Consider the following 12,392-nt stretch of genomic DNA (forward strand, 5'->3'; position numbering starts at 1 on the left):
GGACCCCAGAACAACACCCACCTCTTCCTGACGCCCCATAGGGACCCCAGAACAACACCCACCTCTTCCTGACGCCCCATAGGGACCCCAAAACAACACCCACCTCAGACCCCAGAACAACACCCACCTCTCCCTGACGCCCCACAGGGACCCCGGAACAACACCCACCTCTTCCTGACGCCAGACTGATTGAAAGGCAATGCCATGTGGCTGCTCTGCGTCAGGCCAAACTGGTGGGCGCCAGGCACGTACTCCAGAGGGGCGTCCACTGCACACTGCTCCTGAAAGGGACACATGGGGACACTCAGCCACCCACAGCCACGGCCCCGCTAACACATGTGTTCTTTCCATGGGAAAACCCCTCAGAAGCCACCATCTCAGGGCACCACCACGAAGGGAGTCAGCACTCCCTTCAACTCTGGTTTCAGTGAGGCCCTGGCCAGCCCTTACCGCTCACTTTAATCAGATGATTAGACAGAGGTGACTTAAACCCTCTCAAGTTCACTTAATTCAATGGGACGCTGAAGTCCCTCCCCCAATTTTCAACAGCCCTAAGGGCAGAGGCCTTGCTGTGTCCTCTCCACCCCCACCACAGTCCTAGGCTTTGGGAATGGCCCTAGGACACAGCGGCCCAGGATCCTCATAGCACAGGCACCGGGAAACTGGAAGAGCCCACAGGTGATGGGTCTCACAGGTCTCATGGGCTCAGAGTTTGATGCGTCTGAGTTCACATCAACATGAGGTGTGGACAAGAGGTGCGGGTGGGAAGAGCTCCGAGACCCTGGGGCAGGGGATGGGGACCCAGGGGAGGTGCCACAGCATGTTCAGGCTGCCCAGACAATGCCCAAGCCAGATGCCACCACAAAAACTGTCGTGAACTCAAAGACAGGCCTTGCATGGAAGGCACCGCTTTTGGTCAATTGCATCATCTCCTAAATTATTAGAGTGCACGCTTTGGACCAAGAAACAGAAGGGGGAGAAAATGGAAAATAACAATGATTGCCATAAAAACTGCTTGCCCCAAACTGGCTTTTCCTTAGGAAAAAGAGAATCACATCTCTTAAAAAAAATTTTAAGCAATGAAGATATGTACAATGGCTCACACTAAGTACGTATTTTCATGATTCCTGCTTATGTCTAAACCAGTGTTTCAACCTTTTTTGTCTCAGAGCACACTTGAACCTATAGCTAAACTTCCGTGGCACACTTAAATCATGCTGATGAGAAAACGAGTAACAAGAAGAATATACTTTTTGTACTTTTTGTGCTTTGAGCTTCTTTCAAAAATAATTTAATTCATGATCTCTACTAAAAATAGAAAAACTAGCTGGGCGCTGTGACAGGTGCCTGTAGTCCCAGCTACTTGGGAAGCTGAGGCAAAAGGATCGCTTAAATCTAAGAGGTTAAGGTTGCTATGAGCTATAATGACACCATGGCACTCAACCCAGAGTGACAGAGTGAGACTCTGTCACACACACACACACACACACACACACACACACACACGAGAGAAAATCACTGACCTAAAGTGATAATAAATCCTTCTAGGACCTCTGCCAAAAGTTTGCTGTGTGTCAGCCTAGTTAGGGTCCCTGAGCATTGGGCCCTGCAATCCGGAAATGATGGGTCATGTCACCCATCAGTTTGCTGGGAACACCTTCCAACGCCGTGTGCCTGCTCTGATCTTTATCACAGCCCCAGCTCCAGCTCTCGCAATACCTATTTTAATCCCCTCTGGCCTCCTCTCACGTTTTTTGACAGGACCTGAGGAACATCATTAACGAGGCTGCTCTCACCGGGAACACATGGGGCTCTGGCAGGAGCTCCCCGTCCTCGCCAAGAAAACCCAGCTTAGGCCTTTCTTCAAGCAAGCAGGTGTCCAAGTCCACTTGTTCAGAGCCAACTGCACTGGTGAAATCCAAAAGTCTAGGCACAAAGAAGGGAGAGTTTTCAAAATTAGGACACAGTACCTGTGTCATATGATTACTGTACAATTAAAATCCATAAGAAACAATGCATTTGTTTCTCTTATAGTGATCAGAGTGACCAACCTTCACTATGACGGAGAGTTTGGATAGATCACGTTATACACAGGAGTGTCCCAAAAGTCACCATACATAAAAAGTGGGAAGTTATAGCTGAATGCATCTTTATTTGTAAAATATTCATTACACGATTTTACAAAATATTCCCTATGTGTTGGTCACCCTTTTGTAAAATTTTGTAATGAATATTTTGTAAATAAAGGTATATTTAGCTATAATTTTCCATTTTTCCTATGCATGGTGACTTTGGGGACGCCCGGTACTTTCTTGTTTGATGCTTCTTGAAACACTATCCCAGATCCTTCCTGCGTAGCCTGCAAGACCCGCTCCAGAGCTGATACTCTTCCTGCAGCCTTCGCTGGGCTGCCCTGTGGCCACATTCATGGTCTGGTTTCCACCTCCCTGCATAGTGGCCTCAATTGAACACTGATGTCCTGTTTAGGAGGACGTGGGCTTCCCTCGTCACACGCCCCTTCACTGTGCAGCTTCAGCACCAAGTCCCGCTCCTGCATGAGACCCTGTGGCACTTTCCAGGACATGCCTGGGAACCACAAGAGACATGGAGTCCACAGCCTCACAGCCTTAAGGAGCATGAAGGTGACTCGTCAGTGAGGGAAAGAATGAACAGACAATAGGTGACTAAATATAAGTCTATAGAAATAGCTAAAGCAAGCCTCCAACAATGTAATCATGTGGAAACCCACGAAGACATTTTTATTCTTTCCAGGTTCAAGGACCCCTAAGAGGTAATTTGATGGGGAAAGACGCTGTGATTATGAAAGATCCAAGTCCTTGCTAAAGGTTGAGAGCCAAGTCAGTGGTCCGGCGGGACAGACCCCAATTTCATCAGCTCACGGTTTCTCCCGGGCAGACACTGACTGGCCCTGCAGGGCAGAGCACCAATTGAGTCTGCTCAGCATGCTGACCACTGGCAGAGGGTCAGCGAGGAGGAATGAATCATCACAAGCCCGCCACACATGGGATGGAGGCTTTCAGTTCTTAATTATACAGTAATTGCTTTCAGGGGAGCCATTAACGATCTAAAATTGCTAGTAGCCCAATTGTAAAAACAATGCAGAAATTTGTATTACAAAATCTGTCTTCTTTTAAATGCATGTCACCAATATATTTTAACCCCACCTATTTATGGATAATTGTGTGTGGAGCTAATGTTTCATCATTTATTTGAAAGTAAGATGACTGTAACTGTCAATCATTTGAATCCAATAAAGTCCATTTGGGGGGACTTCTGTGATAGACAAATGGGGTTCATATGTTCTTCAGGAACTTGTAAAATTTCAGGAAATCTCAAACAGCAAAATTAGACTGCAGGTCAGTGCTAGCACTCACTGTTAAAGGTCAGAAAACGCAAAAACATGCAGAGAGCAGTTTCACTTACTCCAGGTTAAAGATCAGGTTTCTGATGCAGCCATGGAACGAGCTTCTCATTCTGAGCACCGAGGTCCCCTTACCCTCTGGAACCCCCCCTATGTACAGGTTGGATACATTTATTGTCCTGCTTTCTGCTAATGGACCCAAGTTCACTTCCACAGGATTGGTCTCATCCAACTGAACAGTGATAATTCTAAAAGGTCAAAGGAGAAAATAAATGAAAATCTTTAAATATAATAAAACAATGACCCAATTTTAACACACGATCCCAGCGAAGTTCTTACTGAATAATAAAAATTCTTGGAAGACAAATTTTAATATGACATTGTGTCAGAGCAAAAAGGTGAATCTTAAAAATTAAAACTTACAACTGAAAATTCTTCAGAAATGAGTGCAATGCTAACACAAATCTTGAATTTGACTGCTTTTTTGAGAGTTTTCTTTTACCTCTTTACCTATGATGAAAACTTCCAGTATGCTTTTCACACGTTTGCTCTAGAGTTTTGGAGGGAAATGTACAGCAATGTTGACATAATCTACTTCCTACTGTACTGTTTACTATCGATATACTATTTATTAACACCATAATACTCTCTGCCACAGAATTAATCCAATATAATTTATATTGAGTTTCAAAAAAGGGCAAGGGTAAAGTTGTTCAATTATAGAAATAGCACAAACATCTCATAAGGAGGTGTCTGGCAAGGTTTGGCCTCTAGAACTATTTGGAATGCTAACCATGCCAGTCATTTCACTGCACAGGGCACCAGGACAAGGTTGGAAACCCTGGTGAGGTCCCCACCCCCTCATGACACACGCCTTGCCGTGGGGACGGTACCTCCGATTCCTAACCAAGGAGATGGAATGTGGCTGTCCATCGCTGTAGGTGCCGGTGGGAGCGTGTAGGAGGGCTTTCCTCAGGCTGGACCTGTCCCCAAGGCTGACGTGTACCTCAACGTGGCCTTCAATCAGCAGAATGGAGAAGAAAGGCTGGGGGTGGGAGGTGTACAGAGAATTATCCAGAAAAAAGCTTGTTACTATATGATTTAAAAAATTTCCATCTTACAAAGATAACATGGGAATATTAACATCAAGCAAGCAATTACTTAAGACTCTCATCATTTAACAGAACTATTTTAAATTTATTATGTTACTTTCTAATCCCTTCATATAATTTTTTTTTTCTGCAGTTTTTTGGCCAGGGCTGGGTTTGAACCTGCCACCTCCAGTATATGGGGCTGGCACCCTACTCCTTTGAGCCACAGGCACCGCCCTATCCCTTCCTATAATTTACATTGTTCATTATACTGTTACCACTACACATACCACCCCACGTTTCCATTTCTGCATTGCCTTCATGCGTATTCCTTATTGCTACATTATGTATCAATAAATAGATAGATTATAATTTGTCTTTTTAATCAATAACATTTAAAGTAGTTTCAATTTGATAATTGTTTATTATCATCCATATGAATATTTAACTTTTTTGCCTGTGAAATTGTTTCTAACCTTTCTAAAAGTGGAACTAAAGTTTGACAATATTTAAAGCTCTTAAAATCATTTTGCCATATTGAAAAGAGATATAACAATTCATAATGCCGCCAGCAGAACTGGATGGAGGTGTTTCACAATACCCTGGTTACTAGTGGACGGCATCACTCCGTTTCTGCTGGCTCAGAAAAGAGTTTGGCAGAGCTTCCAAAAGTCAAACATACAATTACCACATGACCAACAGCTCTTCTCCTGGGTATACACTCAGAAGAATTGAAAACAGGGACTCAAACACTTATTTGAGCATTATTCATAATAACCAAAAAGGAGAAATAACCCCATGTATCAAGGAAGCAACTGATAAACTGTGAGAGGTACATACAGCTGGATACTATTCAGCCATAAAGAGGAATGAAGACTTGGGTGGTGCCTGTGTCTCAAAAGAGAAGGGCGCTGGCCCCATATGCTGGAGATGGCGGGTTCAAACCCAGCCTCGGCCAAAAAAAAAGAAAAAAAAAGGAACACAGACCTCACATACTGCAGCTTGGATGCACCTGGTGTGAGTCTATTGATACGAAATATCCAGAACAGGTAAATCCATCCTCAGAGACAAAAAGCAGATGGGCGGTTGCCAGGGGTGGGAGAGAGGGGCACAGGGAGTGACTGCTTAATGCCCCAGACTTCTATCTGGGTGATGAAAATGTTTAGAAATAAACAGAGAAGGTGGCCTTGCGGCACTGTGGGTGCGCTAAATGCTACTGAATTTTTTACTCCAAAATGGTTAATTTTATATAAATTTCAGGCTGGGTGTGGTGGCTCAAGCCTGTAATCCTAGCACTCTGGGAGGCTGAGGTGGGTGGATTGCTTGAGTTCACGAGTTTGAGACCAGCCTGAGCAAAAGCGAGACCCTGTCTTTACTAAAATAGAAAAACTGAGGCAGGAGGATCACTTGAGCCCAAGTTGGAGGTTGCTGTGAGCTATGACGCCATGGCACTCTACCCAGGATGATAGCTTGAGACTCTGTCTCAAAAATATATATATATATAAATTTCAGTTCAACTTTTATATTAAAAAAGAAATGATCAGTGGAGTCCCAAACCAATTCAGTCATTATCAACCCTTCTTCACCAAGTGGCTTGTGACACACTTGGGGTCTACAAACAGATGTCACATAACAGCTGTGTGACCTTGGGCACACAGACCGGGCTCTCTGAATCCGTTTCTTCCTCAGCAAAACGTAGGCAGCAGCATCTGCCTTGCAGGTGGCTGTGATCCTTCGCAGCAATGTCTGTAAAGTGTCTTGTACAGTAAAGAAGTTACTCTGTACAGTGCGGTAACACGGGCACCACAACACCTGGCTGTTGTTTTATTTTTTGTTGCAGTTTGGCCGAGGCCGGGTTTGAACCCACCACCCTCAGTATATGAAGCCGGCACCCTACCCACTGAGCCACCGGTGCTGCTCTTTTAATCCTTTCAAACGTTCAAGCATAGTATGTTTCAACCTTTTTTATCTCACGTCATACTTGAACCTATAGCATATACGTCCACAGCATACTTAAATTATGTTGATCAAAAAAAAAGTAAAAAAAGAGAATATACTCACTGTGCTTTGAACTTCTTTTGAAAATAATTTAATCATGATCTTTAAAATTTCTCACAGTACACTGGTTGAAAATCACCACTATAGCAGATGAAGAAAACCCTGCCTTAGAGCAGTAGACTAAAGACCTGAACAGTGCAAGAGGACTGCTGCCTTGGCCTTAGAATGAAAAGTAACGACCACGACACGTGGAAGACAACTCCGGGTGTGCTCACTGAACGTGTTTTCACAAAAATGACAGGTGCACAGCAAGTATCTTCTCCTAAGTCGCTGGACAAGAAGGATGGATTGTGCAGCAGGAAATCCCTGATACATAAGGGAACGGCACTCAGCGATGTAACTTTTACTTATTAAAAACTCATACTCATTAACATACCAAAAGTTTAAGAGTAGGCAGCCGGTGATACCGGAAAAGTGGCACCCCAGCCAGCTCAGCCAAGCAGGGCTGGGGGACCTGCCACCTCTGTCTTGGTGGCAGCAGCTGGCAAAGGAACTGGCAGGCTGGAGCAAGCAGGGGAGCTTCCCTCCCCCACCAGAGGCTGCAGTAGAGCGGCGCTAGAGGACCTGGCGCTAGAGGACCTGCCCGCTCTGCCTTGGCAGCGGCTGGAAACCGGCAGGCTGGAGCCAAAGGGGGAGCTTTCCTCTCCCACCAGAGGCTCCAGTAACAAAAAAAGACCAGGCCGATCGGGGGAAAACGCTGGCGATTCCTCCAGTGCATCCCTGATTGGTCCATTTTCAATCCTGCTCCTGACTGGTCTATTTTATAGACCAATCACAGCTAAGCTATTACCCCTCTATAAGGCCCCTGAGCAGAGAGCCTAGGAGCAGATCCTTGCAGACCTTCAAGAAGATAGAGCAGAAGAACAAGACTTCAGTGAGCTGTTGCAGAACTTTGAGAAAGAAAGAGCGAGAGCTGTGGCACTTCTACTGCTGATTCTGTTCTACAAAGAGGCTTGGTCCTTTGTAGGAGCTGTAACACTTCTATTGCTGATCCCGCTCTACAAAGAGGCTTCGCTCTTTGTCAGAGTTGTTTTCATAAGAGTTGTAACACTCGCATCCTGCCCTGCAAGGCGGTTTGGATCTTTGAGCTGTAAATAAAACCTCACTGTTCATTCTATGGTCCGTCGGGTCATTCATTGAATCGTCAAGACCAAGAGCCTGGAAATCTGAAGTCAAAAATCCAGTATCACCAGGAGCTACTCACCACATGGGCCTGTCCACGACCCTGCATCTCTGCGTCCCTGCCAAGGGCAGCCAGGATGATGCCACTGCTGTTGTTGGTGGCAAATGTGGCCAGCAATTCCGATTCTGGGGTCAAAGACTTGGATGGCAACTCAACGTAGCCGCCTCTCAAGAGGCTAACACTTCGGACGGGCTGGTCAGAGGGGATGAAGAGGAGCCGTGAGTTCCCAGCTACAGGCCGACTCCCCACGGTGGGGATGCCACTGGGCTTCCCCACTGTCTCCATTCTGTCCACCCACTGGTTTAGATTTTATGTTATTATTTTGCTACATCAGTGGATATTTATAGAAACTCATTCCAACATTAACAACAATGTTTCCTACCTCCAACATACAGCCTTTTCTTACTCCATAGGAATTTCTGAGTAAATCAAAGGTGGATCTGGATATTTCCAGGTTCTTGATACAGCCCACATAGCTTTTGCTGGTGATTCCTTTCCTACAGGGAAGGAGGTGAGAAAAGCCATAATAAAATTTGGATTTTATAATTCTGCTTTTGAAAGAAGGAATAAAAATGGACCTATATTTATAAAAAAATCTCTTTCCATGGGCCACACTGCAGAAATGTCTAGACCCTCCTCTAAGAACGGTACTGATGGTGAGAACTCAGGTCAAACAAATACTCTCCTGAGGACTAGAGAAAGGGCTTAGGTAGACCTAGAGAGTGTGGCCACTTTGATGGCTACCTACAAGCAAATAAATATGTTTAATATTTTAAGGGGAACTCACAGTTGTAACAATCTAAATACACTCATTAAAACACAAGCAAATTATAAGAAAGGCAATACGTTGTCATAAGGAAATTATAGCCCACAAGTTACAATCCAGTTACCACGTAGAATAGAACATTTGGCTCCCATGAGGACAAGTGTGAGGGGTGCCATGATCAGTGGCTAAAGAAGTCATGGGTTTCTGTCCACACTATGTACACGTGAACTCTGTCCTAAAGGAAATAATTGCACTTGGTGAAGTTTGAGATTGTCCCAGACCCTATTTCTTATCCTCCAAGTCAATAGCATATTTTTCTTTCCAGAAGTTGCCCCAGGCCTGGCTGGGGTCAGGCTCTCATTTCCAAAGCACAGAGACTACTGACCATCTCCAAACTTTGCACATCAGCTAGTTACAGGAGAGTTTCACAGTGATAGGGTTTCCTCTTACAATAACAGCTTTTTCTTTCTTTTTTTTTTTTGTCTATGTTAAATAATCAGCTGGGGACCTTTAACCAACTACATGATGTGGGGCAAATTTCACCCTTTCTGGATCTCGGTTTCTTCCAAAGTAAATGAGGAGGTTGGCTGCGGAGATACTCAAGTGTCTTCTAATATGAACGTCTGGGGTCTGGACTCCTTTCCTTTTCTCCAGTGTCTACCCTGTGCCATGTGGGCAAACTACAGACGCACCATGACACTGACGAAGACTCGATGTTGATTCAATGTAGCCGCCTCGCTAGAGGCTAAACTAACCATACAAGGAATAGGGAATGAAGTCTGGGGTGGGATTCCATGACATGCACAGTCCTGGCAAGTGACCAGCTGGCAGAGGTTTCAAGTACTCATGTCTGAGACCAGGAGGTGACTGGGGTTGCAAACTGTGCCCCTGAACACTTCCCGATATGCCTGGCAGAGGGGAGGGACACAGTGGGAAGTGGACCCTGGGCTCCTCCCGGAGCCACTGCATGGCCGCACCTCTGTGTCATACATCAGCCTTCTGTAAAAGAACTTGGTCTAAAGACAGGGCACTGCCACAGATAATTTGGAAACCACTGGGCTGGGTGACCCAGTTTGGACATTTGATGACTCTACTCCCTGGAGGCTATCTTGCCTTGATTGCTAGACTTACACAAATGACAAATAGGTTTGTGTAAATCATTAAAGTCACAAAGCTAAACATGGATCACTGTTACAAAGGATTCCTTTGTCTCTCCTCTGCCACATTTCATCTGGGCTCTTGATGCTGGCTTTTTAACTTCCACATACATTATTCACTCTAGCCACACAAAGGGGAATCCAGAGAAGTCTGCAGAAAGCATGATATTTTTTCCTGTAAAGAAATTCTACTATTCTAGCTCAGAACCTATAGCACAGTGGTTACGGTGCAGCCACGTACACTGAGGTTGGCAGGTTCGAGCCCAGCTCAGGCCAACTAAACAACTGCAACAAAAAAATAGCCAGGCATTGAGGTGGATGCCTGTAGTCCCAGATACCTGGGAGGCTGAGGAAAGAGAATCACTTAAGCCCAAGAGTTTGAGGTTGCTGTGAGCTGTGACACCTCTGTACCAAGGGTGACATAGTGAGACTCTGTCTCAAAGGGAAAAAAAAAAAGAAATTCTACTATTCTGGCCATGGAGGCTCATAGGTGGCTCTCAACATTTTAGAAGGTCAAGGCAAGAGGATCCCTGGGGTGTCAGTTCAACACCAGACTGGGCAATAGTGAGACTCCCATCTCTACAAAAAGGGAAGATAATTAGGAGGCACGGTGATGCACATCTGTCATTCCAGCTACTTAGGAGGCTGAGGCAAGATCATCTGAGCCCAAGAGTTTGAGTTTGCCATGAGCTAGGGTGATGCCACTGCACTCTAAGTCCAGGTGATGCCATTGCACTCTAGTCCAGGCAACAGAGTAAGACCTTATCTCAGAAAAAAAAAAGAGAGAGAGAGAGAGAAAGAGAGAGATTCTACTACTTTAAAATGTCCAGATAGGGAGTGGAATATGACAAGTGGGGTCTCCAAATATTGCACAGTAAACAATATTTAGATCTTTTTTTTCCTGAGACAGAGCCTCAAGCTGCCGCCCTGAGTAGAGTGCCGTGGCATCACAGCTCACAGCAACCCCCAACTCCTGGGCTCAAGCGATTCTCCTATCTTTGTCTCACAAGTAGCTGGGACTACAGGCGCCTGCCACAACGCCCGGGTATTTTTTGGTTGCAAGAGACGGGGTCTTGTTCTGTTGCAGAAATGAGGGACACGGAAGTGCTGTAGTTAAACGTCATACCTTACAGCTCTTGACCGAGGTAATCCACCCACATAAATTGGGTCCTTATCCAGACGATTGAGGTCGGAAGATACTCCCGGAGTCTCGCCTTGCTTAGTCTCTTTGTAACTAGTGTTGTACGCATCAATGACCGCCAGGAGACCTAAAAGGAGGTTGAAAGGAAGAGGCAAGGAAATGGAAATCACCTTCTACACTAAGTAAAATGCACACTTTTGCCAACAAAGTTCATTTACGAAGACATCTTCTTTTCAATTCTGCACATTTGACCAGCTGATGTTCTGGGCTATTAAAAGACAAATGAGAAATCCTCTTGACCAAAGTCAATAAATCCAATACACCCATTGATAAATGACAGCAATGTGTGTGTGGAAGAAAACAGGATGGATTCCATGTTTGATCCCAATTCAGCATCTAATGTTAAACAACGTACTTGGGGGCGGCACGTGTGGCTCAAGGAGTGGGGCGCTGGCCCCATATCCCGAAGGAGGTGGGTTCAAACCCAGCCCTGGCCAAAAACTGCAACAACAACAACAACAACAAAAAAATGTACTTGGAAACCACAGATAATTATTATAATATTCCTCCAGCAAAGTATGAATTTTGTTGCTTAAGATATGAAAGACAATGGCTTTCAATTAGAATATTACTTAAGAATAGCTAGAAAACTAAGGTAGAAGAAGGACTGCTGCTTTTAGAAGAATTTGACAGCAGCCGAGTCCATCTGGGCACCCACCTTGTTTCCGGTTTCGCTGAAAGGCAATTTTGTACCAGGTCCCATTGTTGTAACGTCTGTCTGTCATAAGTGCAAGGGGTCCCGAACCCAGGTCAACAGTAACTTTCACTCTGCCGTGGACCAACTCGATGGATAAAAAGTCTTTCTGTAAAGAAAAGAACACAGTTCCCTGTGGCTGTATCTGTGTCCCAAGTTTCCCTTTCCCTTCAAGTCAGGGATGGCAGAAACCTAAAATCAAACTCAGAAAACTGGAGCTGGCCCCATAACCAGCGGGCTATGCTCTAAAACTAAAAATGTCCGTGAAGGTTTTCTGGAATACTACACAAATAAAAATGAAACGATCTTCACTGCTGTGAAAATCTACAGTTTTCATAAGTGAGAGAAGTGGAACCTCTTTGTATCTTTTTTATTCAGACTGACAAATGGACCAGTCCTAAAAAATAAAAGAAAACTGAGAGACGCACACGAGAGGAAAATGGGATCATAACATTCCTGGGAGTGGAATTTAACTAAGGTCACTGTGGTTGCCGTGAACATAGAACGAAACATATTATTTGAACTCAAAATTTAATGACAAATGTTTAACTGACATGTGCAATGACTGGACGGCTGGTTTCCACTTGGTGTTCTTTGGTATGTCCCAAAGGTTCCACAGCAGCGGTTCTCAACCTGTGGGTGGCGACCCCTTTGGACTGTATTAAAGGTTCGCGGAATTAGGAAGGTTGAGAGCCACTGTTCTACAGTAAATTCATATTAATATAATAAATAAATGGTGCAAAGTGGGGAAACTGTATGACATACATATCTATATGTTAGTATATGTTTATAAACTCACACAGCATACGTATGTATAATTTAATTAGAAAATCCTCACTAAACAAAAACAAATTCATAGC

General features: G+C 44.7%; 1 protein-coding gene across 1 annotated transcript in view; it reads right to left on the bottom strand.

Annotated features, from left to right (window-relative positions):
- The window catches only part of LAMA1 (laminin subunit alpha 1), a 158,742-nt gene that overhangs the window by 12,712 nt on the left and 133,638 nt on the right, over positions 1–12,392 (bottom strand). Inside the window, exons 50-57 of the mRNA XM_012806468.1 lie at positions 11,497–11,641; positions 10,764–10,905; positions 8,097–8,211; positions 7,736–7,906; positions 4,276–4,427; positions 3,445–3,630; positions 1,797–1,926; positions 169–281 (exon numbers count right to left, since the gene is read on the bottom strand). Of these exons, the coding sequence (XP_012661922.1) occupies positions 169–281; positions 1,797–1,926; positions 3,445–3,630; positions 4,276–4,427; positions 7,736–7,906; positions 8,097–8,211; positions 10,764–10,905; positions 11,497–11,641 (1,154 nt within the window). The remainder of the gene's footprint in view (positions 1–168; positions 282–1,796; positions 1,927–3,444; positions 3,631–4,275; positions 4,428–7,735; positions 7,907–8,096; positions 8,212–10,763; positions 10,906–11,496; positions 11,642–12,392) is intronic.

The sequence above is a fragment of the Otolemur garnettii genome, unplaced genomic scaffold, assembly GCF_000181295.1.
Source record: "Otolemur garnettii isolate 467f Iridium unplaced genomic scaffold, OtoGar3 scaffold00053, whole genome shotgun sequence".
Taxonomy (NCBI): Eukaryota; Metazoa; Chordata; class Mammalia; order Primates; family Galagidae; genus Otolemur; species Otolemur garnettii.